General features: G+C 36.4%; 1 protein-coding gene across 2 annotated transcripts in view; it reads left to right on the top strand.

Moving 5' to 3' along the window:
- Nucleotides 1–17,677, top strand: part of LOC132667946 (protein eyes shut homolog) — a 577,410-nt gene that overhangs the window by 342,056 nt on the left and 217,677 nt on the right. For both annotated transcript variants that reach the window (XM_060617196.3, XM_078447046.2), the window contains 2 exons: nt 1,848–1,956; nt 10,909–11,129. In XM_060617196.3, the coding sequence (XP_060473179.3) occupies nt 1,848–1,956; nt 10,909–11,129 (330 nt within the window). The remainder of the gene's footprint in view (nt 1–1,847; nt 1,957–10,908; nt 11,130–17,677) is intronic.

The following is a 17,677-nucleotide window of genomic DNA, read 5'->3' as shown; positions in this document are numbered from 1 at the left end:
TGCCTCAAATGATTTATGTGGCATAATGTCTAAATTTGTTTATAGAGCATTTTTTCATTGCCTATCATACAGTTTGGTCTGTAAGCAAAAATGAGATATAAAAATGAACATGATAAGAATATACATGTAGAAAAATCTCTGGTGAAATTAGAGCATCAATTTCCAAAATGGTACATAAACCAAGCAGACAATAGAATCAACCATTTAGTGGAAGGGCCAGGGGAAGAAAAGGAGGTAACAGAAAGTAAATAGGGTAGAGTAGCTTCCTTCTATAGCACTGAAGTTCATGGTTAGATTTTAACAAGCTCTGAATGAAACAAACAAAACGAGATCTTACTGTGTCTTAATAAGGACATGTGCATTCCCTGAGAACTATTTCCTGAATTTCCAGAATAAAGCATCTGTACAGATCTACCTTCCCATTTCAACTATAATGACAAATGTGCTTCATATATCACCACAATTTACAATTCACACAAATGAGACACTCTAGAGGTTATTTGTGGAATTTAAACATTTTCAACAGTGATCTGATCAGAATTAGAAGTGTCCTTGGTAAACTGGAGCAGGGGCCCAAAAAGTAGTGTGATAATGTATTAAAAGGGCCATATCAGATTTGTATTTCTAGGTAAAGGGGAAGAGAAAACCAGCATGACCACTATCCCTTTTTGGAGCAAGGGGGTGAGGGTGGGGGGGTGGGGGAAGGAAGTTCTGGTTTGCTTTTTCCATTCAACTTAGACCCCAAAGTTGATTTTAAGAAAAATATTGATAAGTGATTTAACTAATGATTTTTAATAAAACTGACTTTTTCTTTTAAAAGTAGAATTACCAACTGATCCTGATGTACGAGGCACTTACCTTGTTTTAGCACTGAGAAATCCTGCATCCTGGAAAATGTCTTAGTCATGTGCAAACTGGGGCAGTGGGTCAAAATTAAAAATAAAAATTAGGTGTGTTCATTGTCTAAAATTTATAAAATACAAAAAAGCAAAAGTGAGCATTAAGATCATACTTTCAGTATGCAGAAATAGCCACTGTTAATATTAGTAAATGAATTTCTGATATCTCTATGGAATAGACTTAAAAAGACAAGTTACTATTATTACATGTGGCAAGTGACAGGGTACTATCATTTAAATTGCCTTTTAAAATTCTATTTAATTTTTTGCCAAGTACTTTAGTATGTGTACCTTTTTATCTGATTGTATCACTTTATAAACTGTGATAAATTTTCAATTGTGTATTGGTCATTTCTGCTATTCATTCTACAAATTCCCTTAACCTTATACTTTTCTTTATCTCTGAGACACAGTACCAGCCAGTACATTAGCAGCATGCTTTCTGAGTTCCGATAACTATATCACATTGTAATCTCACTGCTCAAGGGTATGCAGCCTTTCATTTCTTATTCCATTTCTATTTCCCCTGGAGGCCAGGGAGGGGAAATTTCTACCTAGGCAGGTTTGCATCATTTAACATTGCTGTTACTTGTCCAACAGTCTCCTACATGAGTGAGACCATATGTCCACCACTGTTAGCACTTAAAATTTATTATTAGCTACTTATACAGAAAGCTCTTTTGGTTTTGTGGGGGTTTAACTTTCTGAAAGCATTCCAAGTCCTGATTTAGAGATAGAAAGAGAAGGCAAATAAAATTTCAGCATAAGAAAAGAAATATATCTTTCATCTATCCTAAAATGTTCACACTTGGTTGAGGCCATATTTCAGGATTATTATGATCCAGAAAGTACCTCTCTCATTGAAGAAGTACTTACCATCCATGTGTGAAGTTACCCTGTTCTTGCCAGTAATACATGCAATAATGGCCTCTTCTGTTTTGTTTCTAGCTACACAATCCCTGTGGGCAGCTCTCAGAGTGTGTGTATGATTGAAGTGACTGCAGATGGAAAACCTCCAATACTGAAGAAAGACACAGAGATATCCCATGTGTCTCAGGTAGTTATGCAAATATCCAGCTCCAGACATTACTAAGTGTGCCCTCAATATATCAAATAACTATTTATTTTTAAGTTACTAAATACACATCATATTTCTTTATTGAACATATTCCTTGTAAAAGCTCTCAACAAAACACCAGAATAATCATCCCTGATACTTTAGGTACAATTAAATATATTTAATACTGCCTGTCGCTATAAAAGTTTTATTAAATTTAACAAGAAATTGATCTTCGTCTCACACTTTGCATATAATATGTTATGCTTGATGAAAAACACAGCACAGGAATGGGTAAAGATTAGCAAGATGCGGGGCACCTGGGTGGCTCAGTTGGTTAAGCGTCCAAGTTCAGCTCAGGTCATGATCTCACTGTCTGTGAGTTCGAGCCCTGCATCCAGCTCTATGCTGACAGCTCAGAGCCTGGAGTCTGCTTCCGATTTTGTGTCCCCCTCTCTCTCTGCCCCTCCCCTGCTCATGCTCTGTCTCTCTCTGTCTCAAAAATAAATAAAAACATTTAAAAAAAAAGATTAGCAAGATACAAAACAGTAATTAAAAACGCATTTTATAGGCTATGGTAGTGCTTGTACTGTGCTGTTAAAAAGTCCCTTCTCAGAGAATTTTTCTTAGAAACATTGAATGAAGCAAAATTTAGAGAAGAGAGGATGGATGGTTGTCCTTCCAGAGACCAGGCAATTCGCTGAATTCTTTTAATTTTAATGATGTGGTTGGTTACATGCTTCTTAGTATGACTTTATAGAAATACATTTAAGATAAAGAATTCCTGGTTCATTTGATCATCATGGAGAGTTAATCTGTATAATTAGAGCTCCAAAGTGCTAATTTTAGTGCACTTTAAAGCTGGCAGTGTGGAGGGCCCTAATGAATTGGAAATTTCATTTTATTTCCATTTTTTTCTACGTAGTTTTTTTTCTCATATTGAACATATACAAGCATCTTAAAGAAGCACATAAGAATAGCTAACATTTGCATGAGCACATTACATTTTCCGAATTATGGCTATATATTTTATCTCATTGGATCTTCACAAGAACTCTCCAAAGTAAGAATTATTATCTCTTTTACAAGATAGTATCTTATAAAACTGAGTATCAGATGTCCAAAATTTCATAGTGATAAGGAAAGAGACTTGATCCCAGATTTTCTGATTCCCACGCTTTGTTGTTATTGTTCCTTTTATAATACACTTAATTTCCTGCTGCAACAGATTCAACACTGTCTAGTGGATTATGATGGTAAGAATAAAATTGGCTTTTGTTTTGAAGAAAAAAAGAGACAAACAAACAAACGAACAAAAATAAACACAGACTCTTGAATACAAAGAACAACCTAGAGGTTGCCAGGAGGGGAGGCAGGTGAGTGAATGGGTGAAACAGATAAAGGGGATTAAGAGTACACTTTTCATGATGAGCTCTGACTAGTGTACAGGATTGTTGGATCATTGCATTTTACATTACATTACATTATTTTTTTAATGTTTTTATTTATTTCTGAGAGAGAGACAGAGAGAGAGAGAGCACGAGCAGGGGAGGGGCAGAAAGAGAGGGAGACACAGAATCCGAAGCAGGCTCCAGGCTCCGAGCTGTCAGCACAGAGCCTGATGCTGGGCTCGAACCCACATACCATGAGATCATGACCTGAGCCGAAGTCAGCCAGTTAACCAACTGAGCCACCCAAGCACCCTATCTTTTCAATAAATACTCATTAGTGGAATTGCTGGATCATATGATACTTCCATTTTTAATTTTTTGAGGAACCTCCATACTGTTGTATATAGCAAGTGCACAATTTTACATTCCCACCCACAGTGCACGAAGGTTCCAGTTTCTTCACATCTTTTTCAACACTTGCTATATTCTGTTATTTTTTTATGACTACCCTAACAAATGTGAGATGGTTTTTAATTATGATTTTAATTTGCATTTCCCTGATGATTAGTGATGTTAAACATCTTTATTACATATCTTTTGGTTATTTATATGTCTTTGGAGAAATGTCTATTCAAGTCTCGTGTCAGTTTTTTAACCACCCTATTTGTTTTTGCTTTGGAGGCATAGGAGTTTCTTATATTTTTTTTAATATTAACCCCATATCAGCTATGTGGTTTGCAAATTCTTTCTCTCATTCTATAGATTTCCTTTTCATTTCATTGATTGTTTCCTCTGCAGTGCAGAAGCTTTTTCATTTGACATAGTCCCCCTTGTCTTTTGTTGCTTTTGTTGCTTGTGATTTTGGTGCTGTATCCAAGAAATCATTTGTTCTACAGTGTTTTTCAAGTCCTCTGTTTCCTTGTTATCTTCTCTCTGGATGTTCTAGCCATTATTGAAAAAAGGATATTAAAATCTCATACTATCATTGAGCTGCTATTTCTCTCTTTGGTTTTGTCAATGTTTCATATATTTGAGTGTTCTGATGTTGAATGCATACACATTTCTAATTGTTATATCTTCCTAGTCAGTTGACCCAGATAATCATTATATAATTATCATTCTTTGTCTCTTATGACAAGTTGACTTGTCTATTTTGTCTGAAAACCTATAGGCATTCATTTTCTTTTTTGGTTACCATTTGCATGGAATATCTCTTTCCTTTCTTTCACTTTCAGCCTATATGTGTCCTTAAATCAAAAGTGAGTCTATTATAGACAGAATATGTTAGATATTGGTTTTTTTTTAAATCTTTTTTTATCCACCCAGTCACTTTATGTTTTTTGATTGAGGGTTTGCATTTACATTTAAAGTAATTATTGGTAAGTAATAAATTGCTATTTCCATTAATTATTTTCTGTCTTATAACTCTTTTGCTCTGGTTTTCTCCCTTGCTCTCTTCCTTTGTGTTTCATTGATTTTTGTATATGTGTGTGTGTGTGTGTGTGTGTGTGTGTGTGTATGTGTGTGTGTGTGTGCGTGTGTATGAACCATACTTTGATGCCTTTCTCATTTTCTTTTTTGTATCTTATATGTATAGTGTCTTTGTGGTTATCATAGGGCTTACATACAACATCTTACAACTATAATAATGTATTTTAAGCTAATAGCATCTTAACTTCAGTTGATTGATCTTCGAGCTCTAATCTATATATACACCATTCCCAAAAAGCTTTATATTTTCATATGCTTTCATGTTGCTGTTTAGTGCCTTTTCATTTCAACTTGAAGGACTCCCTTTAGCATTTCTTGTAAGGTAGATCTAGTATTGATAAGCTTCCTCGGCTTTTGTTTATTTGGTTTGTTTTCATTGTTTTTTAATGTTATTTTAGAGAGAGAGCACATGATCAGGGGAGAGGGGCAGAAAGGCAGAGAAAGAGAGAGAGAGAGAGAGAGAGAGAGAGAGAGAGAGAGGATCTCAAGCAGGCTCCATGCTCACCATGGAGCCAGATATGGGGCTTGATTCCACAACCGTGGGATCATGGCCTGAGCTGAAATCAAGAGCTGGACACTCAACTGAATGAGCCATCCAGGTGCCCCTCTGCTTCATCTTTAAAGGACAGTTTTGCCAGATATAGTGTTCTTATTTGGCAGTTTGGGGTTGGGGGAGGGAGTTGAGCACTTTGTGTATATCATCCCACTCCCTCTGGCCTTGAATGTTTCTGGTAAGAAATCCATTGATAGTCCTATGGGCCTTCCTTTTATGTGACAAGTCAGAAATCTGCTTTCAGAATTCTCTTTGACTTTTGACAATTTGATTATGTGTCTTGGTGTAGACTTCTTTGAGTTCTTTCTTGTGGTAGTTTCTGGGCTTCTTAAATCTAGATGTCCATTTTTAACCCCAGATTTGGGAAATTTTCAGTATCTTTTTATTTTTTTTTAATTCAGCTATAAATTTTTATCTTCATTCCAACTAAAAGAATCAAGTAAGAAAATGTTTGAATAAGTAAAGTTAAAATTCTCATGTTTATTAACAATCATTGTATCTTCAAGTAAGTATTCTGCCCCTCTCTTTCTTCTCCTTGTGAGACTCCCATAATGCATATATTGCTCTATTTGATAGCATCTTATATGACCCTTAGGCTTTCCTCACTCTTCTTCAATCTTTTTTTTTTTCCTTTTGCTACTCTAACTGAATAATTTCAAAGAAACCTATCTTTGAGGTTTGAGTTTGAGTTTGCTTATTCTTTCCTTCTGCTTGATCAAGTCTTTTGATGAAACCCCTCTGATAGTTTTCAATTTAGTTTTGTATTTTCAGCTCCAAAATTTCTGCTTGATTCTTTACTATATTTTCTCTCTGTTGATGTTCTCATTTTCTTTATGCTTCATTTTCCTGAGCTCATTGAGCATCTTCACGACTGTGACTTTCATTCTTTCTCAGGTACTTCCATTTCTTTAGGGCTGGTTGCTGGAGACTTCTTTTGTTCCTTTGATTTTTTTCCCCCATTTCTTCCTTTACATTGTAGAGTTCGTGATGAGATCTACATTTTAGAAAAAACAGACATCTCTCCCAGTCTTTATGGACTGGCTCTGTATAGGAAAAGATCTTCACCAATCAGCCTGAGAGTCTGGGAACCTCTCAAACCTGTGGATGTATCTTCTCTGGACTTGTGTGTGTAAATTCTCTATTATAGCAATTTGCCAGTTTCCTTTTCCAGGTACTCATAGTGTTTTGCTGCCTCTGGTGTCTGCAGTACTACAGGTTCTCTGGAGCTACCTACCACAAGCCACCCACTTCTCTTTTGTTCTCAGCAGCCCCAGAGTTTCTAGAGTACATGGGTCATGCAGAACTTCCAAGTCAGGCAAAATAGAAACCAGTCACTCAAGAAACCCATAGAAAAGCCATAATGTTAGAAACCTGCTCCACTCTTCTTTACCCTGCCCCCCTGGCTCTGGCCCCTATAAGAGACCACCAAATCATATCAGCCTCAGTCTACTGCATCAGTGGTCCTCTGGAGCAGCAACACAGCATCCGGCCGTCTTCTGTTTTCAGTGATGGCCGGGTCCCATCAAGACAGGGGAGACAAACTCATTCTTCACTCAGCCCCCTGAAAAGACATTATTTTGGGTGCACACTTCAACTCTTGCCACTGCTAGGGAGAAGTCAGGAGTTAGGGGGGTTTTGCCTACCCTTCCCACTGAGCTGCAGGGGACATCTACAGTGAGTGAATTCATGTTATTCCAACCTTTGCGTTTGGTCTCAATAGCGCCACACCTGGCACACTTTCCTGTCAGCCCATAGATTCAGACAAAACGGAAACTAGTCCCTTGGTCAGTCTCTGAAAAGTCTGCACGTAGTATATATGTTTCGTTCTTCTATTTCCCTCCCCAGAGAGAAACTAGGAGCTGGAAGTTTTCTTCTAGTTATACCTCACGGAGTCTGGGGGAGAGCTTTGGCCAGTGAGTGCCACAGATTTTCCTGTCATCCTCAATAACAGCTGGTTTCATACTCACCTGGGGTACAAGTGCTTCTTAACTCAGTCTACTCATTTCTCACAAAAGGATTTGGTCTGTGTATTGTTGTTGAATTAGTGTCTCCCTAAAGAAGGAGTAGCTGGGGCTTTTTATTTTGCCATATTGCTGATCTGTATACTATATTTTCTAAATATTTCATTTATTTATGATTTCATTCCCAAGATTACATTAAATTTCCATTTAGACAAAAATAATCCATATCCTTTTCTTTTTTGTATCTCTACTTCCCTATATCACTGTGCTCACAGGGTAGCAACTCAGTTCATTGATTGCTTCACTGAAGTTTGGTTTTTTCTTTGACAAAGGGAGAAGATACTATTTTGAGAACATTCTCTAGCCTGGAAAGCCTTAAGAATCAAAGATTTAACTGGAAAGTAAAGAACTAATGAGGATTTCATTGCTATTTATCAAATTAAAAAAAAAAACTTCTTGTAAGCTACTTGACATTAATCTCATTGATGAGATTGAAGAATTGAAGAATTCCATATATAGAAATTGAAGAATTTCCATATAAGCACTATTGGGCACTCTATGCTATATATATTAAATATTGAAAGCTATATTAGAATTAAAGTGATATTAATATTCCTTCTTGAGTGGTATCCAGTGAGGATCTCCTGGAGACTGAATCTAGTGAAACAGCAAGGTTATAAGGCAGCATAAAGTAGAAGAAGATGCCTAGAAATTAAACAGGAAACTGTAAACACACACACACACACACACACACACACACACACACACACACAAAAACCAGGATTGAGTGTCATAAATCAGGTCATTTGTAAAAACCTGTAGTAAACCTCCTATTTATAAGACACTGTTATGGACTCTGAAGGAATCCCAAAATGACCATGTTAGAGGCCCTACACCAAAGGGATTAAAATTAATACAGAAGAGACTGTATGGTCATAGATTATTATGGGGAGGAGAGAGAGAGAGAGTGAGTTGGAGAGATCTCTTCTAAGATAAATATTGGTTCTGCCTTTTGATCCCCTTTCATTAAATGCCTCTAAAGTTTTTAAAAATTTAAGATAAATCATATGTAAGAAGTAATTTAAATAAATCCTTCTTGCCAAGCACCTTACACAGCATCTCTTATCCCATTCCACGACTTGATGTTTCTGGTTTTGAATTTGTCTGCATACAATTCAGATAATATTAAAAACAAAAATCTAGTAACAACACCCAAATAAAAGTCAGTGTTTCAATTATAAGTCGTCACATTCTTGAGTAAAGACAAGTACACTCCAGTGGTTAATCTTAAGTAAAAACTACGTTAGTTACCTTCCTATTAACATAAAAGTTATTTAATTTAAGATTTGAGGCTGTAAAACAAAACTAAACATTGAATCAAGATATCATTACAGAAATATATGTAGACTCCAAAGTCTAAATTTAAATTAAAACAGAATAAAGAAGAGATAAAGCAGCTTCTTACCTGTTTCCACCTCTGTAGTTTTTAGAAGTTTGTTCCCTTTTGCCTGTCTTCTTATTTTATTCCTACACATTATAAAAGGGCAACTATATTCTTCCTTTAAAGAGAAAACTCTGGGAGGAAAGGGAATGCTTATTTCACTCTTATCATTTGTGGAGTCCTTTTCCCTCAGTCACCATTCATATTTTTCATTATCTTGATGATTCCTCCTTGATTATCCATGTCTGTTCTCTGTGGTTTTATCTTGTAAGATCATATCTTCATGTCAGACTCTATTCTCCATAGTCTGATTCACAAGAAGTTATTAGAAAAGACTTATTTTAAAGACCTGTCTCCTTAGAAATGATTATACACACAAAAGGCTGCTCCTGGATAATTAAGAGTCTGGGGATAGAGGAAGTCAACCATTTTAATGGTTATCTATGTTCAGTCAATGGCAGCAGCTTTTTCAGACATTTCAGGACTCCAACTAAGCTTGAGCCTCAGATCAGAAGAAATAAAAGAGCCATCTACTTTCATTGTTTGGGTGTTTTTTAATGGTCTAATAAATCATAGATAGCTCTATAGACTTTCCCTCAGATCTGACTACTGCTGACAGAAGAGGAGGATATTCTTCCATCCTTTATCAGTTTTGTGCTAAAACAGCACACTTGTCAAAGCTGTGAGAGGTTTGCTGTTCCAGGTGTGTGATCAATACACAAAGATGTCAAAGATCCTCGGTGAGAGAAGGTCATGGCCTTGGATTCACTGATTCTACAGGTTCACGGTAGATCCCAGATTGCATTAGCAGTGAGTCACTTATCTTAAATTGATAAAAGAGTTTTTGCTAATAGTTTATTAGAGTAGTAATATAAATGGATTTAGCATATGAGAAAGGATGTGAAAACAAACAGAAATACTCCTGTACTGCAAGAGGGCCTATTATTACACCTTGAGTTTTCCACCCCACTATGCCCAAAGATAGTCATCCTCTGGGTGACTGTATATCTGAATCTTTTATAAAGTACACACACACAAAATTAAGGAATGCCTTTAGAAGCAGAACTCGAGTCACTAAAAAAGAACAAGAGCTCAAATAATAGAGTTAGTTAGATCTATTATGGGTCGTGGAGATGCTTTGATGTTCCTAGAATTGAACATGCTCTGTTCTCTAAAAGTGCATTTGCATCAAACCAGAGCATATTAATGTAAACATTAGGTGACATTACTGAGCATTTCCCATTCTCTCCTCCCCTTAGAGCCCTAACTTAATTATTTGGCTCTAGTTTCAGAATTCTTGCAATGATAGCTTTCCATTTTAGTGGATCTGTAATGTCAATCTGGATACTTTTCAGGTATCAGTTTGGAGTACATTAATGTGTACTGGGGATAAGGACATCAGAGGCATAAACTGCACAAATGCTGCATGCACCTTTTGTATGCCAACAGCCCTGAAGATCAGTGTCTTGTTACCACTTCATCCAGAATTCACGTGTATCTCATAAATTCCTGTTTGGGAAAGTTACTTTTTATATACATACAAATGATGAGAATTCAATTTATATATGTTACTGAAGGGTGGGAAGAGAGATTAAGTAGCAGTTTACATCGTGCCAGTGATTTTATCATCATTCTGGTCAGCGAGTATAAGCTCTGTTTCCAAATAAGGTCACATTCGGAGCTACTGAGGGTTAGAACTTCCACATAGGAATTTGGGGGAAACACAATTCAATCTCTAACAATAGTTAATTAACAAGACTCTATTTTCCTTATCAGTTATTATTTGCTAATATTTACATTAAGATTCAAACACTTCAGTTCCAAAATACATTTCAGAGTAATCAATCAACAAGTTTTATTGAATGCCCTTTTTTTAGAAAAATTAAGATTTCATTATGTATTGTGAGAGCTACAAAAGAAATATAAAATAAGGGCCCTTTCCTAAGGTAACTTATCCTACCACCTAGTAGAGGTGACAAAACTAAGCAACAATTACAACCTGTTTTACACAGAAGGATACATTAAAACATGCCTTACAGAACAAAACATTCTAGGTCTTTCTCATATAACCTGGCAACACCTGATCAGATATTTTTGTTGTTATTTTTCTTATAGGTGCATTTTGAATCAATGTACCTTGGCCATATCCCAGAAGATGTTAAGATCCATAAGAATGCAGGTCACATTTATGGGTTCAATGGCTGCATTCAAGAGCTTCAAGTAAACAACAAAGAATTCTTCATCATTGATGAAGCATTACGTGGAAAGAACATTGAGAACTGCCATGTCCCATGGTGTGCTCGTCATCTATGCCACAACAATGGCACCTGCATCAGGTTAGTTCTAGCCTCTTGAACTCTAACCTATATTTCTTGTCTCCATTCTTAAAACAACAAAAACCAGCAGCACTGTCATCTGGGTGATGGAAAGGTCTGTAACTTCCAATTTTGTGTATGCATCATCTAGGTGTTTCACACATGTGGTGGATACTTGTTTGTTCAAAGAAAGTTGTATATTGTGGTTCCAATGTCAAGAAATACTTGACCTCTGAAAATAACTAGGTAACTGGACCTGATTTTGGCAATTTCAGATAGATTCAAGCATAATTTACCAAGGTGTTCTGCTTTTGGAATATATAAATGACAGATTTTTATTCATTGATAATGGTTTTGATGCATTAATTTTTATTGCATTTTTTTGCTTCATCTTCAAAAATATAAAAGATCAACTCAGATCTCTAAGATTGAAGATGGAGAAGAATACTTATATCTGTTTCTTCTTTTTATTTGCAATCTGTATGTCAAGGAGGAAAAAGCCTATATACCTTATTTCCCTTGAAATAAAGATTCATCCTGCTCTTATAAGATTAAAAAGATTTTAATTACAATTACTTTCTGCTCCACTAAAATGTCTTAAGTGAATCAACCCTGAGGGAGTCTCATTTGGACAGTGTAGAACATATTCCCAAATTTCTTTAATCCTCTGAGAAATCTTTATTTCAGGGCTACAAATAATGACAGAGAGGATGGTAAAGCATGTACAGATTATATTAACTAAAGTCAAGGAAAAATTGACCAAATCTCACAGGAAATATCTTAATTAATTCACCTCAGTGTTTCTAAGGGGCAAGGTATCAAGTAGGTAATGACTCCACAAAAGTAAACATCTGTATGCATAGTGTGGGAAAGAGAAAATAATTTATCGCAAGAGTAGATAGGAAATGGTAGGCAGAGATGGGCTCTGAAAATAATCACTGGAAAAGGAAATGAAAAACAACATAGAACCACAGACCAAAGACAGGAACAGAGGAATGGGCAGGTATGATAAAGTCAAGGTGATATATTTACCGAACAATCACACTCTGACCTAATATTTGAGGAGAAAGCATAGTTTAGTGGAAAAAGAGGATATCAACTCTTGGGGTGTCTAAACCCTTTGCTTCTGATTAGCTCTGCCCAAGTGTGTGCCTTGATTTACACATTTGTAAAATGACACCAGCAATTAGGACTTAATTCATATAAGAAAAATATAACAGATGAAGTTTCAAAGGACTTGAAAAGAGTGAATTTTGAGTTTGAGTGAAGCTAACTTCCTTGGTCGTGGTTATTTTTCTGAAAGAAACAAAACCAAGGTCTTATTTAATAAGTAGTCTGCTTTATAGTGAACCCACTAATAGCAATTATTTTTAAAACATATAATAATGCAAAAATTATCCAGTAAGATAACCTTCAGGACCCTGAAGGAAAATTAACTGTTGTGTAACTAAGTGAAATAGAAACAGGAAAACAGCTTTTCCTACTGACTTACTAATGTCTGAAATATTTGTGTCATTCAACCTAAATTAAATATTGCCAGTGAGGCTTAACCACTGACAGAATTATAAAAGTGACAAGAATTGTGTTTCCTCTCTTTCTATATATGATGAACAGACTCTAACATAGACCCCATTATCCCTCTCCCAGTGTTCATGCCTTTGTATGATTCCCTCTCCTTTAGTGTAGGATCTATGATTTGCTTTGAACCTACAGAATTGGTGAAACCAATTGGTGAACCAACAGAAGGTGGTGAAACGTCAATTATGTCATTAGGTTACATAAGATTGTAGCTGCATCTTGCAAGGAGACCCTCTCTGTCTTGCTGACTTTGATAAAGCATGAAGCATTTTGGAGAAGGTCCATGTGACAGGGCACTGAGAATAGCCTCCAGCAAACAACCAGTAAGGTGGCCTCTAGCTGACAGCCAGCAAATATTGAAGCCCTCAGTTCTACAACTGCAAGAAACTAAATTTTACCAACAACCACTTCAGCTTGGGAGCAGGTCCTTCCCAGTTGAACCTTGAATAAGATCCCAACCTGACCAACACCTTGACTGAAGCTTATGGGCCTCTTATACAGAGGGCCAGTTAAGCCTTTCCTTAAACCCTTGACCCACAGAAAAAATAAGATAATAAATGTGTTTTAAGTTGCTAATTCTGTGGTAATTTTGCCATACAGCAAGAGAAAACAATTATACTCTAATTTTCTACAGAAGTGTCCGCATCACCAACTCAGAGACTAGGTAAGAGTTAGTTTTACTTTGTAACAATAACTGTCAGAGATACTGTAAGCCAAATACATGCTAAATAAAATAAATGTCTTATTTTCATAAACTATAGAACCTCACATGACTTCCAGTTTTAGTTATTTAATATGTATTTGAAAAAAAGGTAAAAATAATTATTCTAGTAGGATAGATATAAATAGTCCTAGGTTCATTCTCTTAGATTTATTTCAGCAAACATTGCCTAAAGGCCAACTGAGGGAAAGTACTATGTGAAACGAAGATGTATATTTAAGACACTATCCTGCACACAAGCAGCTTTCAGTTTAGTATGGAAGCTTTATCAGCACTTAAGGCCTTAGAGTGAATTTCCCCCCCACACACACACACAAAAGTATCTGTTTTCCATCATATACATTATTCTGGCTTTCCATATCAATTTCTCAGTCTTTCAACCTCTCAACCCCTATTCCAGAGAAATCCACTCAAATGACAGCTGATTTTGGCAAGCACTATTTAAGGTCTTCCAGATCTGTATGTGCCTTTTATTGTTAGTGAAATGGAGACTAGCTGGCTGTAACCCCAAATAACACACTCTTCACATTCTCTGAACAACATGATTGCTATCTTGATTACCAATGCTGAACTGCCAGAACTACTCTTTGCGTTATTGCATCCAGGACATGCTGGTCCATGGCAACTACAACTTCCAATCCAGCATCTCCTTATGCACACCAACACCATAATACACTGGAGTTGGCTAATTTCAGAACAACAACAAAAATAGACTTCTCAGAAGGATCATAAGAACAGCCCCTTGGAGGTCAAAAGTTTAATCCAAGAAGAGCACAGATAGCTATAGGGCTACAGGGAAGATGATCAGAATAAGAATGGTATGTTTACTCTTTCCTGTTTTGTCTAAAATACCAATAGTAAACCATAATAGGGCATTCCAGCAGTCTGTGTAGCAACTCATAAGGAGAACCAGAATATGTACTGAAGGAGGACTCCCAGTGAGGCCATGAGCAGCTTCAGTCCATAGAGAAGAACACAGAACAAAGAAATGTCATAAAGAATCCTCACCATGACCAACACACTGCCCCCAGCAGACGCATACCCATACTTGGAATACATGGAATGGTATAAAGTTTTCCAACCAAGGAACCTAGAGAAACTCTGCTACTGAGCCCTATCTTGACTTGGACAAAATGGACCTGAACTGGCTTAATGCTTTTGGCAACTCAGTTCCCATCTGTGTTGTTGGCAAAAGCCAAAGATTATTTTCCTGTCCGTGTTGTCGCATCATAAAAAGGATCTCCCCAGGACCTTCCAGACTGTCTTCCAACCCTTGTCACCTTTTGGGTCTGTCAGTGCTATCTGACTTGATGTCATTCCTGAGCCTGCCTACCCAGGCAGACTTCTAAACTCTCCTCTTCTTTTCTCCTGTTTTTTTGTTTGTTTTTGCTTTTTTATATATGCAAACAGATATATTCTGGAGGAGAATGTAAAATCAACATGCATTTGAAAACATGAAACTTCAATAATTAAATATTTGTCAAGGGCTGGAAGGATGAGATACTTTGACCCCTAAGGAGTAGGGGCTCATTTTGGATTATTCTAATGGGAAAAAGCTGAATAATTAGAATATTTCATGGTGGTTTGCCTTCTGAAACTATGAGGGTCCTCATGAGTCTGGGTTTGCTTTCCATGGCTTCCTGGCACTAGCAACTATTCTTAGAAATGAAATGCATATTATTCTTATGGATTGGCAATATCAGTGTTTTAGCAAATCAAAACACAAATGTTATGTTTGCAATGATTTCTAATTAGGGCACTATAAATAGCTGGAGTATAAAATAGTCAACCTGGGAAGGAGAGCCATCCACGATCCTCTGTCTTGCTGAGTAACTGGGAGAAATGAGACAACCAGGGAAATCTCAGATTTTCAGAATACTCAGAAATTATTGAACCTTATACCTCATTTACAATGTCCTTCACTCTGTCCTTGTTTCACTCCTGTCTTTTTGGTATGTCTTTGTTTTTTTCATGTTTATCACATTGTAGTTAGTTAAAAATCCAGTTTGAACTGCCCCCAGCAGATCCTTTTAGTAAACTGACATGAAGAAGTCACTTCAAATCCTGGCTTAGTTGCTTAATAATTATGTGAACTTGGGCAAGTTTGCTAATCTTTTGGAACCCCATTAACTGAGCTAGAAAGTAGAGATGCTTTCTGTATCAGGTAGGAATCCTTCTGTTACAAATTCTGGGAAACTCATCCCAAACAGAATTTACTGGTTCACACTAAGTGGAAGGCTATGGATTCCCATTTTAGGTATCTTTTGATTCATGACTTAAAGGCCACCCTAGGGCCCAGTTTCTTCTGCTCCCTTTGGACACTTCAGTTTTAACTCCATTCTCAGACTTCAAATATAGCAAAATGGCTATAGGTGCTCCATCACCTATACCCCTCAGGTTTTCTCTCTTCTCCTATTTTCCCAGAAGAGGAGATTGGATTCAAGACAGCTTTCAAAATAGCAGAGCAATTTCAATAAGGTATATCAATATTTAGCCTTTCTGGATTGAAAAGGAATAGACAGAGTGACCTGATAGAATTCTTTTTTGGTCTACAAGTTTATTTTACTTCCAAAGTAACAGACCCTGTATTCAGAAAGAAAGAGTCATTATTACAAGGTCAAGAAGAAAGCTTTTTTACCTCTCAGCTTTTCTGTCTCAAGATATAAAGACACTAATTTTTAAATACTATAGCATGTATGCATGATGGTTTTACTTGAAAATGCAAATAATTTGTCATCACAATTTAATTGATCTAGTCCAGTGACTTTCATCTAGAATTTAAAAAAAAATCTCTCCTAACCTTAAGAGAGAGAAAAGTTTTTTTCAGTACACACGCGCGCGCGTGCACACACACACACACACACACACACACACACACTTGTACATCCTAATCCACATCTCCTGGGAATGCTTTTTCCAACATGTAAAGACTAGTGGTTTAATAGGAGATAACCCTTAAAGAAGCATACTTACTCTAAAGAAGAGTAGGATGGTAAGTGAAGAGACGTTCAGTACCATAAAGCTATACTTTAGGGTTCATGCAATCGACCCTATTTATAGCTATTTGTAAACAAAATCATCACTCATTTTAGCAGCTTGGTTGATAAAATTCAGTGTTAATAAGTTCTGTCCCTCCATTGTCTATGAAGGTAACCTGCTTACAAGAAGACAAATTTCATGTTGAAAAATATTAAGAGGAGTAACACTTTAGCAGCTTTACCAAGCAAATGTCATTCTGCTTTGAGTACCATCACATGTTTCTGGACAGTATCCAACCTTTTTTCATTTTGTTATAAATCTGTGCTAGAATTTTCAAACCCCTGTGGTTGCTCATTTCAGAGAAACCCAAATTGCATGTAGTGAAATTCAGTTTAGAAAAGTGATACAGAAGGGTTATTCTGAGTATCCAAATCTCTATGGACTTTGAACAAGCTGTTTCCAAAAGGGCATACATAGGAAGGTTAGCAAATTAAACAGATAATATTTAAATCACTTTCTCCTTTCTATGCCAGATGTTTTTAAATAGGTTAAATAATAATTTTAAAGGATCTCAGGTTTGGGAATATAACCTATACAACAAATGTACTAAGAACTCATGTCACTGACATTATAGTAAATAATTATTGAAATGCAAGTTTTAAACTTAGTCTTAATTTTACCAGGTGCTAAGCCTATAGGAATGTATTTTATCATGCACTGAAAGTCAGTAATTCCCATATGTGAATGAATGCGCTGTCTGTGCCTCTAATTGTTCTCATAGCTTTTATTCATCACTAACCAATGCTACCCTCCATGTGCTGGGGCAGGGGTCAGCAAACTTTTTTGTAAATGTCAAAATAGCAAATATTTCAGACTTTGCATCACAGCGATTCAACTCTGCTATTGTAACTCTAAAGCAGCCTTTGACAACATATAAAAAATGAATGGGCATGGCTGTGTTCCAGTAAAACTTTATTCACACAAATAGATGACTAGCAGGATTTGGCCCAAGGGCCATGGTTTGCAGACCACTGCACTAGGATAAAAGATGGATGAAAGAGTTGTTTTATTCAGTTCATTGACCAAGAAAGTCCAACTCAATTTAATTTTCAGTGTTAAACAATGTTTACATAGATAGATAGATAGATAGATAGATAGATAGATAGATAGATAGATAGATAGAGGTGCCTGGGTGGCTCAGCTAGTTGAGCATCCAACTCTTGATTTCGGCTCAGGTCATGATCTCACAGTTCCTGAGATTAAGCTCTGCATCACACTCTGTACTGACAGT

This window comes from Panthera onca, chromosome B2 (genome assembly GCF_046562875.1).
Source record: "Panthera onca isolate mPanOnc1 chromosome B2, mPanOnc1 haplotype 2, whole genome shotgun sequence".
NCBI lineage: Eukaryota > Metazoa > Chordata > Mammalia > Carnivora > Felidae > Panthera > Panthera onca.
The sequence above is the reverse complement of the archived record's forward strand: the minus strand, read 5'-3'. Positions and strand labels throughout refer to the sequence as shown.